Source organism: Canis lupus, chromosome 5 (genome assembly GCF_048164855.1).
Source record: "Canis lupus baileyi chromosome 5, mCanLup2.hap1, whole genome shotgun sequence".
NCBI classification, from domain to species: domain Eukaryota; kingdom Metazoa; phylum Chordata; class Mammalia; order Carnivora; family Canidae; genus Canis; species Canis lupus.
Genome location: NC_132842.1, coordinates 39,857,077 through 39,876,797, shown reverse-complemented (window position 1 = coordinate 39,876,797; position 19,721 = coordinate 39,857,077). Strand labels below are relative to the sequence as shown.

The window sequence follows — 19,721 nt, the reverse complement described above, 5'->3', positions numbered from 1 at the left end:
GCACACAAAGAGAGTGGAAGAAAGGAAAAAATGTTAACTCTGGTTGTGTGTGATAGTTGTAATTACGGTTACCTTTTACTGTCTTCTTTTTGTTTATATTTAGCTGCTAGATTTTTACACTGAACATCTTTTAGGCAAGGTAAGAAACTTTTAAACATTAATAATCAAGATTTCTTTACTCCAACAAGAACTGTAACTCCACCGACTGGGGATGTTTTTATTGAGGCCTTGGCAACCTCCACCGCATCTAATTCCATGGCCCTGCTCATATCCACCTCACATGCATCCCTTGACCTTCGACCTCTCCTCCTGGCCCCCAAGGCTATCTCTATGCATCCTGCCAAAACTTATAGACCAATGCTTCTCAAACTTTAACATCCAAGTGGCAATCTGGCTTCTGTTGAAATTCAGATTTGGATTTAGGAGGAGCGTGTGGGCATGACCTTGAGATCCTACAGCTCTCATGTGGCCCTAGGTGCCACCAATGCTGTGTCTGCTCCAGGCAGACAGGGAAGCAAGCCTCCTGACTTCTTCCCTTCCTCCTCCCGGACTATCTCATTCCAACTCCTTGCTGCCTGTTTTCTGTCTTTTTTTCTAAGTTACTCTGAGAATTTCAGAGCAGAGACAGCAATAGTGTCAGGGGGAGGAAAAGATCTGGGGGAAAGAAAAGTTAACGAGGTTAGGTCAACAAAGTTGGATTTGTGAGAAACATCCCAAGGTCTCATACCTGCGGGAAATATGATTGTTGACCTCTTGTCATTTGTTCTATGTTCCATGGTTTTTAAAGAAATACCCTCAGAGCTCAACACTCACTGTGTTGACTTCCTCCCGTGCAGCCCCGATGGTGTAGGAATACCTCTGGGTCTCCTTGGGTGTGGGTCTTGTGTGTTTCAGAGGCCTCTTTTGTTTGGGACGAAGAAGATGGAACCTACACTGCCTGCGTGTCATAAGCCAGAAAATAATCAATTTTCCCCCAACTCAGTAAGAAGATATCCTTTGGGTGTTTTTGTCTTTGGTTGACATTTATTAGCAAAAGAGTGCTACAAAATATGGGAAACAATGGCACTGAACATGTTCCTATGTTGTCTCGTGGACTTTGATTCTGTTCAATTTCCAGCATCTCCTCACAGACTCATAAATATCAATGTGAGGAACTCGACAGCTAGCAGACCCATGTGAAGTTAACGCATGGATAGAAGGAGGAAATGGTGCAAACCTTTCCAAATCCTGTTTGCTTCTGGTTTGGGAAAGTTTGGGTGAATCAACACACTCACTGCAAGCCTAAAGGTGAAGACTGAATCCGATTGTGGTCATAGAAACTGGGCTTTGAAAAGGGACCTTCAGGGACGCCTGGATGGCTCAGCAGTTGAGTGTCTGCCTTTGGCTCAGGTCGTGATCACAGGGTCCTGGGATGGAGTCCTACATCGGCCTCCCTGCGAGGAGCCTGCTTCTCCCTCTGCCTGTGTCTCTGCTTCTCTCTGTGTGTCTCTATGAATAAATAAATAAGACCTTAAAAAAAGAAAAGAAAAAAGAAAAGAAAAAAGGGACCTACCGTAGCAGCTCCCTAAAGAGCAGACCGAGATAACTACCATGCTATTCATTTACTCCGGCAGGAAAACTCTCATGCCTCTGGTACATAGACCTGAGTGTTATTTTGTCTCTTTCCCTCCTCCTACCCTCTCATATGTCTTAATGTAGGTGCCAGAGAGAGGCCAGTGTCCATCTCCCTATTGAAAACAAAGATCTGCCAGTTAATTTCCAGGTACCGAGGTATAATACCCTCTCCCAGGGGCAAGGGGGAAAAAGAACAATTTGCTGCTGTGGCGCTCCCATCTCCAATACCCGTTAGTTGATGATGGGTCTACCATTGCCCATCCTTCCCCATCTCTCCATGTCAAGGGCAAAAATGGAAATTCACACTGGACTTATTGAGACGGAATCCACAGCTCTGGGTCACACAGGAGATGAGTCATTAAACCTGGGCATGCCTGGAAATCGGCAGTAAAAGGGCTTGTGCTGACATCACCCCCGAAAGGCCCACTGTCAGAGGGAAGAGTGAGGACAGCCCACCCACTCACAACAACTTTAGAACAACACGATCTGAAAGGATCCACCTGCATCCACCTAACCTCTTGTCCTTTTTTTCTCTCATAGGGAGACCAGCTGTTTCTTCTCAGACAATCTGAAGTGGTTAACTTATGGGAGTGGCCAAAGCCTCCTGTCCGGTCCCCACTCAGACCCTCAGGTTCAGAGACCAGCCAGGGCCCAGTTAAAATCAGTAGAGAGGAGGGATGGATGGCAACATGGTGCATAGACACACCTCGTACAAAGTCCTCCTTCCTTCCTTTCCTTCCTTTTCTTCCTTCCCTTCCTTTCCTTCCTTTCTTTCCCTTCCTTCCCTTCTTTCTGAGAGAGAGCACACACTTGTGCATGCACACACATGAGTGCAGGGGCGTGGCGGTGCGTGCAAAGTTGGGGGGGGGAGCAGAGAGAGATAATCTCAAGCAGACGCCAGCCAAAGGGCCTAGCAGAGCCTGACAGGGCTGATCTGGGACTCTGAGATCTTGACCCGTGCTGAAATCTAGAGTGGATCGCTAACCGACTGAGTCACCCAGGCCCCCCTCCAAAGCCCTCTTTCACAGGTCAGCTGAGGAAATAAACTAAGACCTAGAGAAGAGTGTGGCCGTGGGGGTGGGGCTGTCAGATTTAGTGAACATGTTTACTCTGTACATCAGACATCTGGAAAGCAAACAGAACAAGAAGAAACAGAAATGCAGAGACGCAGAAGCGGAGAAGCCAAGAGGGTGGAGAAACAGAAAAAAAGCTTTTTGTGTGTGTCAGAAGGCACATGAAGCTTGGTCACTTGATGTCTTGGAGACACCAGATTTAGTTGTGGGATTGTGTAGGCCTGTGTAGCACTCAGCCCAGACCCAGTTCTTACCAGAGAAACAGCAAACTCCCCTCAGTGTACCTGCTGTCCTCAGGTTACATGGGATATTTTGTTTCTTGTTACTCTAAAGATAGGGGATGCGGTGAACTAGAAGGGGAGTAAGAAGCCAAAGACTGAGAGCCCAGACTTCCTTTCTGGTGCATTGATGATATGGTTGCTGAGACTCAGCAAGAGCTCCATGGGGGTGAATCTGGAGGTCTCTGGGATTCAGGGGGTTTGGAAAACCTGGCCTCCTAGGCCGTTGCTGCTGACACGTTGCTATTTTTAAGGCCTGCAAGGTGAGTCACTGACGAAAAGCGGATGGCTTACCCACCCCCTCCCGGGATACAAACCCCTTTGGTGACTTGTCTCTGTGACAGCTGCCATTAGGGCTGAGATCGACAGGGCTTCCATGTTGTGCTCCTCCCATGGGAAGGAACATTGCTTTTAGGTTGAAATTGGAGGGGAGGAGACGTATTGTCTGAGAAGGTGGCATTTTTTCCCTATTTCAGTGCCCTCATTCCAAAAGCTGTGATCCTTCTGATCAAGTCCTGTTCAACTCAATTTGTCAGAAGGATGAGTTTTTTGACAGTGGCCGTATGTAACCGCTGGCTCTTTATAACTTCAGGGCTAATACATACGAAGAAATATTTCACCCAAGTCTTTCCAGAGAGCTCGGGGGGGGGGGGGTTCTTGATTCATTCTCAGCACATTCCTGGCTGGGTCTCACATTCCCTCTTTTCTACACAGATTCCCAGAAAAGTAGAGAGAGCAGCCTCACGTCCTCACTAACCACATCACAGTGTTTCCAGGGAGTGTTCTCTGGACCCTTGATTCGTGGAGAACCGAGCTGCTGTACTAGCAGAACGATGGTGACAAATAAATTCCTTGCTGTTTCTCGTTCTTTAAAGCTGTAACCTGTTAGCCTGCAGCCAATTTTTCCTCTTGACATTGATCCTTCACTTGTTGATATTATTCTGGAACAGTGGAAGCAAAGTCTTCCCTGCAGTGTTCATTTAATGAAGTTTTTGGCTCTACTTAAGCTATTTCTGGGGTAGTGATGGGTCTTTGACTTTACAATTTCTCAATACAGGGGCATTCTTAAGTTTTTTGGAGGGAAGTTCACAACATCTTATATAATAATTTGTGTGCGGGGGGGCGGGTGGTGGTGCTGAGCTGTCTCAGTCAGTAGAGTATGTGACTCTTGATGTCGGGGTTTTGAGTTCAAAGCCCATGTTGTGGGTAGAGTTTACTAAAATAATAAAAAAAATTTTTTTAAGAGAGAGAGAGAGAGAGAGAGAATTCATGGGAAAGTCCCCTCCAAACTCCTGCACTACTTTGGTCTATCTAAGCTCTTAGCCCTCTGCTGGGTTAAGGGACGTCTGTGTTGTAGCAACAATGATCTACAACGGTAGTATGGGCGGTCCAGGCAGACCCTGGGCCTGCCACAAGCCATCTGGCTGGTGACTGAGTCTAAGGAAAGATTCCTGGACACTGAAATCTCATCTTTCTGCTGCTTCACTTTTGGCACCTCATGTGACTCTTTACTTTGGGTCTGTGCAGGATGGATGCTGTGAATTTAGAAGTTTTTCGGAGTAACTCCATTGCTTTTGTAAGTTACCTCATGAGAGTGGTTTAGGAGGAATGTCCCAGCTTGAGGCCATAGATGGGGTTCTAGACCCGTGACCACCCCGCCTCCATCACATCCCTTCCCCTCTCTGGGGTACAGATTTCCCTCCCATACAAAGAGGACATGGGCTAAATTAGCATTTCCCAAACTGTATACCTCAAAAGTCAAAGTGTGGGAGGCAGTTAGATAGTTGTGTGAGGCCTGGGTCCCACAGGAAAGGGGAGGAGGGGGGCAGGTGTTGGGCATACCCTGTCCAGGTGGCCAAGGGAATTCCAATACAGAGGCCACAGAAGCTACAGCAGCATTGTAGTTTGGCCCACCCCCTCTGGGTGGGCTTTCTTAAGGGATGCTAGGTAAGAAGACAAAAGAACTTCACACAGACACACCACCACAAGGAGGCTTCCCCCAAGGCTAGCTATCGGGAAGGTCAAACAAAGGCCTGTCCTGGCAGCACTTCATAAGGAGCTGGATCAAACCACACAGACCAAGATGGCCCAAGCCATGACAGGAAACCCCTGATCAAATTAGGAAGAAGGGTGTGAAAAGCTGCTTCCTGCCCCAAGTAATGAATATTCCACTTCCTAGGTAACAACTAAAACCCTCGGATGTTTTCTGTTGGGGCATTGACTCTCAAGCTGCCCACTCACCGCTCCCCCATCTTGTGAGTGTACTCTGTAAACCCTGCTTGCTCACTTTCTAGTCTCTTGACTAAATTTCTTTCCTGAGAGAAAGCTAACTAAAGACAGAAGCCATACTGCTCCAGGCAGTAATAGAAGCATCCTTGGTGAGAGAAATTTGGAAGATTCTGGGTTAAGTAACATTTGAAAGTTCCTTTACTACATAACTCCCAGGGCTTTAAATATGATGAAGAATATTTTAAAATTACTAAGTGGGGTGTGTAGAAAGTTATATTCCCCAAACTCTACATCATCCAATTCCCTTCCTTTTTTCAGCACATATCATGGGACAAGTGTTCTGGTGAATACCCTTCCTAACAGCAAAAGGCAAAATCATTTCTAAAGCCCCTCCAAGTTGTAGAATTCTCTTTTTTTCCCTCTGTATAATTTTCCCTTTTGATTAAAAAACATACTGAATACTTAGCTCTATAGGCAAAACCATAAAAGGCTGAAGAGGAATAAAGAAGAAATATATACAGATATTCAGAGTGTTGAAGGCAAACTCCTCTTTAAAATATGCATTTTGGATAATAGGAATAAGAATGGGATAGGGATTATTAAGTAGGTATGTAACATACTAGAGACTGTGTTAAAGGCCTTACTTGTATTATCTGATTTAATTCTCACACTAGCCTTAGGAAGTATCTATTACTTTTGTTCCCTATATACTGGTAAGGAAACTGAGGTTAAAGAGGCTTGATAAATAATGGGAAGCCACCCACTAAGAGAAGAGGCAAGGTCTCCACTGGTTGAAATCTCATTCTAAGAATTTTAAATAACTAGTCACTGTCTCCTTTCTTGTACTCCAATCCAGCAAGCTGCCACAACAAACCAGAAATAAACTAATTGCAATGGTGATTACCTTCCATCTAAAATTCTTGAGTTAACATGAAATGATGTTGAATCATCAGTCTCTTATGTCTACTGAAAATAGACATATATATAACAACTAAATGTTACCAAATGATTTATTATGATTGGTGCTAAGTTACAATGTATATGAAATGGAGTCATTTATGGAAACACATAAAAAATAGTTGCTATTTCTGTAATTATATTCACACAAGAATCTGAAATATAGTTTCTGGTCTGCCTTTTAAAATATATCCACAGTATGACTTTTTGTAGTCTTCACCACACAATTTTACAATACTGATACTGCACCTGTATCATTTACCATACTAGATGAACTAAACAGAATATGAAAGCAGATAATAGCAAATTAATTTTTATATCATCAATGATTCCAAAGAAAATAGTAGTTTCCATTGGCAGTGAAAATAGATGGTAGTAATTAGCATTTAGATATTGCATACATAAATATGTATGTATATATTTATATGTTGCCTAGGGCCATTGTTCCATCAATAGGCAGTTGCCTTCTAGGTGGACCAATGGTCGCCGAAATGGTGTGCAATTCCATTGGGACAATTAGTATACTATCTCTTATGTCTGTCTCCTCCAAACAAATAGGTAAGAAAATAATACAGCAGGCTAAAATCTACAGTGTTACATATCAAGGTAAAAACAGTTACTGAGTTATTAGAATCACAGTAGTTTATGTATATTTGCTATTCACAGACCGCAGACTTTTTGCTGGATTAACCGAGCTGCTGGAAATTGACGACATGTAGACATGCATTCGTGTGAGTCCATAATTAATGATGTTTATACTGTAATAAGCACATCCATTTTAACACCATTCAGTAAACAGATTCCTTTAAAGTTTGAGCTAAATCTGCTATCACAATTATACACAAAAAGAACCTGTAAACAATTTGACATTACACTTATGTACAAGCAAACTGTATTGGAAAGGAGAAGAGGTAATTTCAGTGGGTGTCACTTGGTATACATCAGTGTGCAACAAACTGACCCAAGTCATCAAGCACTTGAATGAGGTCAGGAGAAAGGAACATGAACAAGGCCCCAGTAGATCACCATTTGATGTTAGTACCAGCAAAATTCAGACTCCTCTGTGTTGACAGCACATTCAAAGCATCAGCAACGGGTAAAAGAGGAGCTTGATAATCCCTGGCAAACTGTGTTTGGAGATCTCCAGGTAACCTCATGAATCGGGTCTTTATTTTTATAAATGTCGAGGGTGGTGCTGAAAATATTTAAACATGTTCATATAATTTTGACAAATTATTTTGTTAGGTTCAACCCAGTGCTCTGCTGGTTCTGAAAGATGAGAGGAACAGGAATTCAAATGAGATCATGAGTTCAATTCCTTCAGCCAACACAGATTCTTGATTTTACAGAGTAAGGTCTTCTAAGGGAAGCGAGCTAGACTCCATCACTATTCTAAATGGTGACCCATTTACCACAGATCCCATTAACAGCTTTCGACCAGACTCTCTGAAATGCAAGTCCCTAGGTTTGTGCTCCTATGTTTTAAGAAGGATACCACTCCAGGAATTCATGAATCCATTTCCTTGGATCAGAGACAGGGTAATCAGGGGTTTTAGCACCCCCATTTCTCCACCCTTCATGATTTACAAAAACACACTAGTCTGTCCTTTTATACATTAACCAGAATTGTAAGCAAACTTTGGATTCAACATTCTCCTTTGGAATTAAAAATAAATAAATGAGAGAAAGTGACGGGAACTTGGAGCCAGGGATGAGGTAAATAAAACTTCCCCTGTCTGCTCCAAAATTTTTGGGAAAAACAACCAATCCTTCTTCAGCGTTCCTCAACCTAATTAGAGCATCTATTCACTATAAAATTTATTTTCTTTCATATGCTTTTAAGACCACATCTGCAAGGACCCTACGGAAAAAATAAATGACCATACTCAATTATTTTTGCAAACACTTCTGATTGTATGAGCAAACCGGATAGGTTCCTGGGAGAAGGTTCTGGGAGAAGGAATCTGAACCCCAGGGACAGGGCTTGGAGTCAGACTGCTTCTGAGGGTGTGGATTTGTGTGCATACAAACTGATCCCAAGGAGCACCAGGGAAGCTCTGTTTGCATAGGTTGACTAAAAACAAGTTTCACATTCTCCAAAGTATGGAAAGCACATGGTTATGAATGAAAATATAACTTACCATATTCTTCAGAGAACCCCAATTTTAGTCACTTGGCCATTATGTCTATAGGATGCCAAAACATAAGCAACATTGTCTTTCATTTAACTGCATGTTGTTCCTTCTTTGGGCAGCTATTTTGGTGTCTGTATGAACAGGCTTACAGGGTTATTTGCAGGAGCCTAGAAAGTGTTTGGTTATTATTACAATGTACCCTTAAGCTTTAGTATATATTTACAGAGTGCATATTATAAATTCTTTACTATAGCTTTAAAATAATTAAACAGATAATTAGCTCCACCTACAAAGTGCATATGGCCACAGGAGCCCCCCCCCCCATTAAAGATGAAGTGAGATCAGTAGTTAAGAATAAATCAAACAACAGTAGGTGAACTACCATTAGCGTAATAACCACAGAATATGTGCTTTCACAGACTTATATTTTCTTATTCTTTTCTTCTTAAACATTGTCATATTCACTTGGTGGGTTTTTTGTTTTGTTTTTTTGTTCTTTTGGGTTTTTTCTTTCTTTCATTTTTTTTTAAATGATGATGTTTGAAAACACATACTTTGAAATTCTAACAAATGGTTGAAATAAGAAAGCCAGTTTTTACAAGTTTGGCTTTCTTTAAATGCACTTTTGTTTGATTTTGTATCTATAGATGTTAAAACAAAGTATTCTAATCATATTTTCTGTACCATAAATATATACACTCATAGTGGGAGAGAATTTTGGAAAACAGAACTATATTAAACTATCTATGAAACCCATTATAAATAATAATAATCCCTTAAACTCAAAATCCGAGTTTCAAACTATGAGATCTGTTTATGTGTGTATACATATGTATAGATATATATATATACATTTAGATACATGTACACACATATATACATATATACATAAAATTTATATATAAACACACATACACAATGTACATGGGCATACATTCTTCATACACACACACACACACACACACACACACACACATCTCAATGCAGTCTCTTTTCCGTAGTTGCTTCTCCTTTTTCAACTTGGAATACTGATGATAGTATGCTGGGGGGCAGGAAACCATGGCTGGATTTCTGACCTTTCTTGAACAAAAACTGATTTTGTTTAAAAGGCCCAAAGGTGAAAATAGTACATACATGCATGTATACACACATGCGTGCATAGACACCTATTTAATCTCTCATGAACTCTGCCCTGGTAACCTATAAACAGCACAGCAAGCAGGTGTAGGTGCCGTTGTCCTAACATGGAATCTATCTTGCTGCTTTGGATGTGAACACACCCTTTAGGTGTACACAAAGGTACAGTATTCACACGGCATTTGTTCTGTAACTAACCCTTTGATAGGGCTGGTGTCATAAAGTGCAGTCTACGGTAGGCAAAAGTATGCCTCCAAGTGTGCCTTTCCTTTATCTCCTAGGGAAATGCGTGTCTAATGGAATTTATAATTAAAAATAGCTAATGACTTTCTGGAAGTATGTCAGGCTGGATTCTTCCTGGCTATCTTTTGGTTAGAATAGAAGAAACCAGAAACAGGTGAAATCCAGAGAACAGAGACAAGACATTATATAATGAGGTGGTTAAGCCATCAGACTTGGAGTCCAATAAACCAACATGAAAATCTGGCTCTGCCCCTGTCTAGTTACATTGACCTCTGTAAAAAGAGGACAGTAACAAGGCTTACTTCATTGGGTTGTTATAGGATTAAATGAGATGAGGCATGTGAATCATTTATTACAGTTCCTGGCACATATTTCTTAAGTGCACACACTCCTTAATATACATTATTTATAACTTAATATTTAAATTAGAAATCTAGAACGTGGATCAGAATTACATAGAAAAATAATGTTAGTCTAGAATTTGGATAATCTGAATTCAAGTTCTGTATCACAAATTTGATTCCCTAGTAGATTATAATGCTCATGACAGTGGCCTGTACATGGTAGGCACTCAACAAATACCCATCAAATACATGCATGAACAAATGAATGAATGACTTTAAGTCTCTGGGTCCCAGTTTCCCTTGTATGAAATGAGGATAGAATGTTCTGACCTTGATTCCATCACTGGAATATCAGTATGATAAGTTAAAAGAAAAATGTCAAATATATAAGACACCCACATGTTCTGTGTCCTAATGAAGTCAGTATATACAAATGATATAATAAGGCTCAGTAGTCATACTACTTTATGCTTAGACTCATCACATCTTTGAAAACAAGGGCATTGGGACCACCTGTGTGAGTCTGACAATAATATTTTCCAAGATCTAAGTGTCCTCTTTAGTGAGGGGAGTTTCAACCTTAAGAAACAAAGTACACAGTGAGCGGTTCAAGATGACAAAATTCTTGGCCTGTTCTCAGCACTTTTCTTCCTTTCTTCTTGTTTTATTTCTAAGAGCACCTGTTGCTCAGCTTGAAAAGCATCCCTAATTGTGTTACATGAATGGAAAATGCTCCCAAAGCACTTTCCACCAAACACATGTAGTTGTTATACGGTTGATGACTTCATCAAAGGTATTGTTTTTCTGAGGCAGAAAGCGACTGCCATAGAAGACTGAAACTCAGACCACACACCTTCCCCATCACTACTGAAACCATGGAAAACGGGACCTATTTCTCTCTAAATCTCAGCATCCACATCTGTATAAAGGGACAACTGTATATAATCCCAAATAAACTCTGTACTTATCTAAGGTGCTACTAATTACTATTGTGCTATTTCCTTTTAGCTCTGACCCAGATGTCTTTCTCTATATGGTAAAAAAATGGAAAATTAGAGCCAACCCATAACTCAGGGGTTTTCAACCTCAGCGCTATTGACATTTCAGGCTGTATAATTATTTGTTGCGAGGGGTCTTCTGCATTCTGGGATGTTTAGCAACATCTCTGATCTTTACCCATTGGATGCCAGTTAGTACCTCAGAAGTCAGGGCAATCAAACATGTCTCCAAACATTGCCTAAAGTCCCCCTGGGGCACAAAAATCATTCCTGGGTGAGAGCCACTGCCCTAAGTACACATAACCCACACAAGTCAGAGATGAGTGTTTCCTGAAATTGGTTCTGTCTCTCACATACAAGAATAAACCACTGACCACTGGCTGCAACTGAGAAAAACTGTTAGTGATCACTGTGAATTCTATGTATATTTAAGCTTTCATGCATTCTTTTTCTTTTCTCTCCTTTTCAATTTTTTTTGAGTAAATGCCACTGCCACTAGTGACTATATAAATAAAAATGAGTTTGATTTTTTGCTCAGAAATCTGTAATGCTTGAATCTCACACGAGGAGACCAGCTTTATTCAACCTTGTCAAGCGTTGACACCCATAGTAAAGACAAGCTATTGTGCTGAATTTAAAAGCTGTGAAGCTTTGTAACCAAAGACTTTTTCCACACATTGAGATAGGTTTACCATGGACATTGGCGACTGATGCAACATCGATCTAAAAATTGCACAAGTGTGTATGTACACATTCACACACCCTCACACAAGAGGCACAAGTATAAAGCAACTCTTCTCCACTACTTTCTTGTGCATCAATCCTACGTCCATTTGTGATGGATGAAGCCAACCAGCAGCAGCAGGGTCTGAAAGCAATGTTGATTTTTATCGTGCAAATGCAGTTAAATTAACTAAAGGTCAATTCTAAGAATAAAGTGACAAGATGGAAGAGGTTTCTGGAAAAAGGAGAGACTAAATCTTCCAGTTGGCATATAAATGCTTTTAGAAGCCTGATTAACAGGAAAATCACCACCCCTTGGCCCAGAACAAACCCCTTGAGAGTTGCAGGGCCAGGGCACATTTTTCTTTAGCTTTTTCAAAGTAAATTCCTTAAATAAAGCAAGGAAGACAGTCTAGGAACTAAAAATTCTTTACCCAATAAACACAGTTTGTTCACAAACAGGAGGAACATTTTTTAAAGGTTAGGAAGTTGGGACAGTAAAGGGATCTCACTTGGGAAGTAGGGGGGGAAGCAAGCTAAATCAAATTTAACATTAAAAAAAAATCCTGGCCAAATACTCTTAATTAGCAATTCAAGTTTATTAGTTTCATTAGCCATTCTTCACTTTCCTGTGACAGTTGTCTTTACTTAAATATTCACCAAGGATCACCACAAGCATGTATTTAAGCCACTCATTCTCCATTTCTCTTACCATATGGGAATTTGATCAACCTGTCCAGTTATTCTATTATAGGGGTAGAACCAACTGGACCACTGAAACTCTCCAAAATTGTTTCTATCTGAATAATCACAGTATGGCCTTCCTTTCTGGTGAGTGAGTGGAAACATGTAGAACTTCATCTCCTTCTTGTCACTATGTATGAAATATGGCCACTATTTTGAATTCACCCTTTCTTTCTTTGTATTTATTTTCCCTCATGGGTTTTGCTTGCAGTTTTTAGTTAATATTGGAGTTCAGGATCTTCAACTATTTGAGAGTTTCATAATCCTGCATGAGTCAGATTGGACAAATTTAGCAATCCAATGACTCAGGATTTTATAGGTGAAATGCAGTAAATTCACTAATCATTCCATATTCATTTTGGTGGTGTTTGTACATGCAGTTAGTGGAACCACCTTTGGGGCCATACACACCACCATTAAATTATGGATCATTCTCCAGTTCCTCTGACTCACACTGCACAAGGCATGGGAATGAACAACTCCGCCTGGGAAAGTTCATTTGTTTTTCTTCCTTGATGGGTATCATAAGGATACAGCTCACTCAGAGATGTGTTCCCATCTACCCAGAGTATCCAGAGTAAAAACTATATTGATGCAGGCTTTCAGTTTGGGAAAAAAAAAAAACAAAATAAAACAAAAATCGAACACACAAATACACACAAAATGGAGAGGTGGTTGACAGGCAGATGAAAGGGCAAAGGAATAATGGAATCTACTCTGCCCTGGTCCTGGAATACTCTTCTTTGGGCTTTTCCTCTTAAAAAAAATAATGCAAGTTTTGACTTCTTTGTAAGGGAAGGAAAGTGAAAGGAAGTGAAAAGATGTAGACCTCTGCACAGTCAACTCCCCAAGAACAGGATTTCTTAAAAGAAGGTCCATAGATCATCTCATCAAAATCATGAAGGATGTTGGACTAAAATGCAGATTCCTTGGCCCTGCTCAATGTTTCTGACTGACTCTCTGGGACCAGGATAAAGGGATCTGCATTTTTACAAGTGCTACAAATGGTTTTTGTGCATGCTGAGTATTGAAAAACACTGCTAAAAAGTTTGCAGTGGGGGTCACTAGGAAAAGAATCTCCATTCTAATGTATGTTGCAAGATGAGAAATATAGACATTTCAAACATATAAGTTCTGTGGTCGCATCACAACATGGTGATTATTAAAGTTTAAGACTCTTTTCTTTCAGCAGGGGTGGAGAGCAATAACCATTTCATCTAAAACCAGAGAGATGAAGGCAATATCAATCAAACCCATTCCAGCAGGTTTCATTTGGTCTAATTTCTCTGCAGATATTAATCATTGTACACTCCTGTACAAATGACATCTAACTCCATTTTAACTCAGAATACAGAATACTCATTCTGATTCCTTCTCTATTGTGTTATTTTGACAATATAAAAGAAAGTAAATAAATTGAAACAGTGGGCCATCAAGATTGCAAGTTGCCAACAATACCAAGACATTAAAGAGAGAAATGGTCCATGCTAAACCGATAAGCATGCAAATTGGCAAAAACATGTATCTGCCACAGAGTCACCAGGGGAAAAAAATAACTCTCTTCATTTTTCCTATGAAAATTGCTATATCAAGTGGGGATGACAAAGAACTCTTCCTAAAAGTCCACAGAAAGACTCTTATTAACTCAAAGATCATCTAGGAAGACCAAAGTTAGTCACATTTTACAACATGATATCTAGTGGTAGAAAATACCAGCACTCAAGTGCTCTGGGTTAAATCACTATGGTAAATACAAAGTTGGAAGGTTAAAAGTACAACAAAGGAAAATGTCTGAGAATCAACGTTTGGCTCCCATTATGGGAGCTGGTGTCAAGTAATTTTGCAAGACACCATACATGCCTTTTCTTTTTCTCACTGGAACATGTTTTGCTTGGCAGAGACAAAGGACAATCAGAGGGGAATCTAAAGGCCAGAGAAGCAAAATAATCCAGAAGGACCAAGAGTTGATAAGAAGATCCACCATGAAGAGCACACATCTGTCCCTAGAATAAAGGTGCCTCTGAATCAAACAGGAGCACCTGAATAAAGAAGAGTTCCATTTGTTTTCTTTTAATAAATGTGTCTCCCTAAAGTGAATCAGGTGGGGGTAAATGGAGCTATGGGGGAATAAAGAGTGAAGGGAACAAGTGATTTGTGCATTGTTCCCCTTTTATTTTAATTTACCACACATGCATTTCCAGTAAGACAACTGCCTACAATCACAGAGCATAACACCACTGTGTATTGGGGAAGCCACTTCATTTGGCTGTTTATGACCATACCTCAGTGCAGTGTTTTCTTGGTGGGGGAGGGTGAGCACACCACCACAGTGACCTCACGGTTTTATTTTCCTGTCTTCCCCTTTCCTGCTGAACAGGAAAGCTCAATGGGTAGGAGGACTCGAGAAATATATTCCTGACTCCAGGAGATCCACATACCTGTAGACCATGACCTCCCCAAGGTCACTGGAGTTTAGCATTGCAAGATTGAAGGAGGAAACCTAAGTTAGAATTCTATACATATGTCTCCTCATTCATTTGATCCATCTGATGCTTTTAGTTTCTTCACATCAGCAAATTATGACCCTCATCATAACCAATATTCAAGAAGGGAACCACATACGTTGTCCTGTCCAGAAGTGAACTAAGAGTTCTGAAAACTTTTAAATTTGGGGAAGCAGGTGTGAATCGGGGTCACTGGAGCATTTACTCTTATAACTCACTTACCATTAAATCATTCCCAGTGTGGCAAGCCACCTAGACCTCACTTGATAACTTTACTCAAAGTAGGACTGAAGGTTTCCATTGACTTGGTGCCTCCTCAGAGCTTTTCACTGAGTAGGTCTGTATTCATCTTTATACTAACAGCCACACAAATAAACACCTTGCTGTTGTCTTAGCTCTTTGGAATATCTGGAGTGGGTGTTGGTCTAGAGCTGGCCCATATTAAAAATGTTATTATTGTTTTAATCAGATTTCCTACCACTTGCTTTGCTCACAAGGAGGCATAAGGAGTACCAAAGCAGAAAAAAAGTTCACGACAGGTCAAGGGACAGAAAAGTATGCCATGAACACTGTCTTTGCATTGTTTGCTCTCCTGTGTAAAGCAGGCAGTGGAAGCAGTGAGTTGATCGACATCTTCCTCCTTCTCTAGTTCTTACTGGTGTATCTCTATCTTAATGCCATTAGAGTTAGGTCTGAAACTTAAGGAAGTTGGAGATGATGCCAAACTCCAACAGAGCCACAGGCATCATCTGACTTAAGTGAGTTTGAAGATGTTTAATCTCTATTCTACTTCTTCTTGACCATTAAATTTTGTGATTTTTTTTTTTTTGGCAGGATCCTCTATTAATAGAAAGATGCAGTATTAAGACACACTGAAAGAAATGAAGACATATTGGTAGGGCTTTACAAAACTATGCTTAGCTAAGAACAAATGCCTGCTAATGGATTAATTCATAAAAGAATCACTTAAATTCCTAAATGATGATTCTCTTGACAACTCAACTCCACAGATGAACTTTCTTTTCCACTTAAGTAGAACTTTAAATTTCATTTGAGCCTCAGGACAAGAAAACATTGGCTGAGTCTGTTGCCCAGATGTGAGGGCAAGAGTCACAAAAATTCAGGAAGATACCCATGTACTAATGGGCACTGATAATAGGAATCAAGAGAGAACCTCTGACATAATAAATGTGTGTCAACAATATATTTCAAGAGAAAGCAATTGTTCGTTATTTTTCCCTCCTACAGACATCATCCAATTGCCTTTATTACCTGTGATACATATACACATACACACACACACAATAATAATAATAATAATAATAATAATAATAATAAAACTAGGCGTGCTTGGCACACAGATAGTGATTGACAAATTATTTTCTAAGTTCCCACTGAAATGCAAGAAGAATGCTGAAAATAAAGACTGGTCTTTTAATCTTCATTTACCACAAGCCTATGAAAGAGCTATTGGTACATTAATAAAATACAGTCATATGGATAGATGGCTAGTAACAGCTTCTTTTTGGCTGTGTCTATACAGGTCAAAGATGTATTCAAGGAAGACACTTTAGAAAGCCAAAACCTTAATTCTGAAGCTTTAGTTATCTAGTTGGGTTGTTCACAGACACTGGGGAAATGACAGCCAAATCCCAGCATAGGCACAGCCAAATCCCAGAACCCCACAGACAAAACTGGCTACAAGAAAGTAACAACGCAGCGCTGTAGTTTTAAAAAGTCATGAGAAATTATTAGGCGGTGTGTGGAATACAATTCCCTCTTAAAGAAACAAACAAAAAGCTGGAGCCTTATTCAAGTACTGTGTGTTGTTCTTACTTCTTCAACTCCACAGGGATGTGGAGAACTGAATATGGATCACATGAAAAGGCCACACCATTAAAACATGGGCAGTAAGGACTCTGAAAACATTGAGGGAAGGAAGGTAACTCAGCTCAGGGTAGAGAAGGCTGAGCGTGGGGTCACTGAGTCATAATTTTTGTGGATACGAATGTTTGTTTCTTTAATACAAAGAATGTTTTACTAGGTCTTCTCACCCTCTCCTAGTGCAGAGGAAGAGCAAAACTGTAAAATGGAGCCTGAGGGTGTTAATTTCAAAATAAGGAAGACAATTTGTTGATGACCAGGGTTACCCGATGTTGGAAAGTGTTGCCAATAGAGGCTGGGAAGTCTTCCCGGAAGGGTTTTAAGAAAGGAGCAGAGGCTCATCTGTCTAAAGTAGTCTAAGAGAATGCTGCTGGGAGCAGGGGTGTTCCCCTTCGGATGCCCAGGCCCTGGGGACATGTGCACTGTGTGTATGTACAGACATCGTTGTGCTTGTGTCGCACAAATACTCATGCATACAGCGTCGATATAAACTGGCACATAATAGATTTCAGTGAAAAGTCATATAAATCTGCCATTTCCCCCCTTACCCCATAAACAAAAGGGAAAAGGAAAATTAAAAAATCCAAGCATATGCCATTGGGCCAGATCTCTTTCTACCATATTCTCATTCAAAGGAGGGAGGTAGAAGATGAGAGAAAAACCCAGTTTGGGATAAAGGACTCCCAAAGCCTCTCAGCTACTCTTCTGTAGCTGGCTCTCATTATACATACGATACTCAGCACACGGTACCCAGTTAACAAGCAAACGAACAAACAAACAAAGGAACCAAAAGAGATTTTCTTATCATTCCACATCTGGAAAGAAATCTACCCTGTGGATTCAAATGTTAAGGTGAACTAGGTAAATAGGCAGTAGTATATCAATGGGCTACTGTGTTCTAACAAACGTATTGTTAGTTGTTACTTTCCTTTTCAAATACGAATTTCGTTAGGAGGTTTATTTCCAAATGGTCACATGATTCATTCCTTCTCCCACCCTGGCCCTCCCCTATAGATGATACTTCCGCAAAAGTTCAGATTGCCAAGGATGTTTTCTCTCAGGGAACCGATCTGGGATTTTGATCTTTAGGAAATCCTGGATGCATTTCTCCAGCTCCTCCTCAATTGAGAGCTTTTCCTTAACGGCTTTTTTTTTGCTGCTCATGTTCGACTCCCTGGAGCCCGAAGTCAGAGTCCGGAGCAGGTCACTTTTCCGCCGCATCTCAGACTGTTGGATCAGCTGCACAGGGCCCTTCTTGATGGGACGGTCCAGAGTCTGGATGTTGGTCTGGCGTGTCACAGGCCCACAGATGACCGTTTCCTGGGGAGAGCTGGCCTCAGACTGGCTGTCACAGCTGGAGGTGGAGAGGTCGTTGCAAGATGTGCCACTCTCCCCTTCCTTGTCCCCTGTGGCATTCTTGCAGCAGCAGTCGCAGTGGGAGGGTGACCACCTCGAAGGCTCACCTGCAAGCAAGCACAGCACCCAAGGGTTAATGCCAGCTCAGCCTGGAGGAGTAGCACAGCACCTGAACACATACACACACACACACAAGTTTCCACAACTATGTCTTACAAGAAGTGAGAAGCACACAGGGTGGGCTCTATCATGAGTACCCGAAAGTCAAGTGCACTGAAGGGAGAAAGCTCAGGACAGTATGCTGTGCTTAAGGCCATGGGCACTGCAGTCAGCTACTCAGCTACACCATTTATTAACCCTGTCACCTTGGAAGTCTCCTTCCATTCTCCAAGTTTCCATTCCCTCCCCTTGGAGGTGAGGATAATCACTTGTCTACTCCTTAGAGTTGTAGGAAGGATTTGGATAAATCGAGTGAAATTCTTAATGCAGTACTTAATGCACAGTCAACTCTCAATAAATGCTACTGATTTTACCATGGCTGATGCTAAAGTCAGATCCAAAGCACCACATCACTGCAGTCCGGTACAACAATGGAAGTCTGTGAGAGTCTTACTTTGTGCCAGCCCCCATCTAAGCTCTGCACACCCATCAACTCATGGGAGACTCGTGACAACTCTGAGTAGCTCTACTGCTAGATTCCCTACAAAGAGACTAAGACCCTGAGAATTTAAGAAACTTGCCCTAATTTGCACATTTCATAAGTGGCAGAGTTGAGGTTCAAATGCAGATTTCCCAAATATGACAATCAAAGCAATTAACCATTTGTTTTTCTTCGATTTGCCTGACTGTAAAATTCCTGCTTTTCTTTAAAAACAATGTTCAGGGTTTAACTTCTCTCTGAAGTGTCTGTTTACCCCTCTTCAGAGATATTTATCATCCCCTCCCCCTGAATTATGGTTTTGTTTTGTAAGTGCCTCCATTATTGCACAAACCACATTTTGTTATAATTCTTTTTTACTTTATTCATCTCAGCTACTCACCATGAATTCCCAGAAGTGGGCACAGAGAAGTGCCCATTGTGGCAATTCTAGCAGTTAGCTCAGAGTATGGTGTAGAAACTCAATAAAAGGGTGTATCCTAATAGTAACTTTTAAGTACCTGGATCCAGCCATACCTGAAGCTGATACTATCAGTGCACTATTAAGTTACATGATCCACTATTTCATTTTTAAGCTAGTGTGAGTTCTTCTCTCCCTATTTCCCTCAGTCTTGATTCACAGCACTGCATTCAGCTATTTGGAGACAGACTCATTTTTCAGATACACAGTTGATGGCTCCTTGAACTAGAAAATCCACAACTATGGTACAAAGCAAATTCCTAAACATAAGTCACTTCTCCCAGCTTTCTATCCACTGAACATTCAGTCTTCTTAGAGTCATGAGCTTGATAGCATTTACTCATCAAACGTTATATGCTAGGCATTTCATATAGTTCATTGCAT

At 40.9% G+C, this 19,721-nt stretch overlaps 1 protein-coding gene across 3 annotated transcripts in view; it reads right to left on the bottom strand.

The window, feature by feature from the left end:
- Nucleotides 1-6,190: 6,190 nt before the first annotated feature.
- Nucleotides 6,191-19,721, bottom strand: part of KCTD16 (potassium channel tetramerization domain containing 16) — a 259,493-nt gene continuing 245,962 nt past the window's right edge. For all 3 annotated transcript variants that reach the window (XM_072826328.1, XM_072826326.1, XM_072826327.1), the window contains one exon: nucleotides 6,191-18,326. In XM_072826328.1, coding sequence (XP_072682429.1) covers nucleotides 17,872-18,326 — 455 coding nt within the window. In that variant the 3' untranslated portion in view covers nucleotides 6,191-17,871. The remainder of the gene's footprint in view (nucleotides 18,327-19,721) is intronic.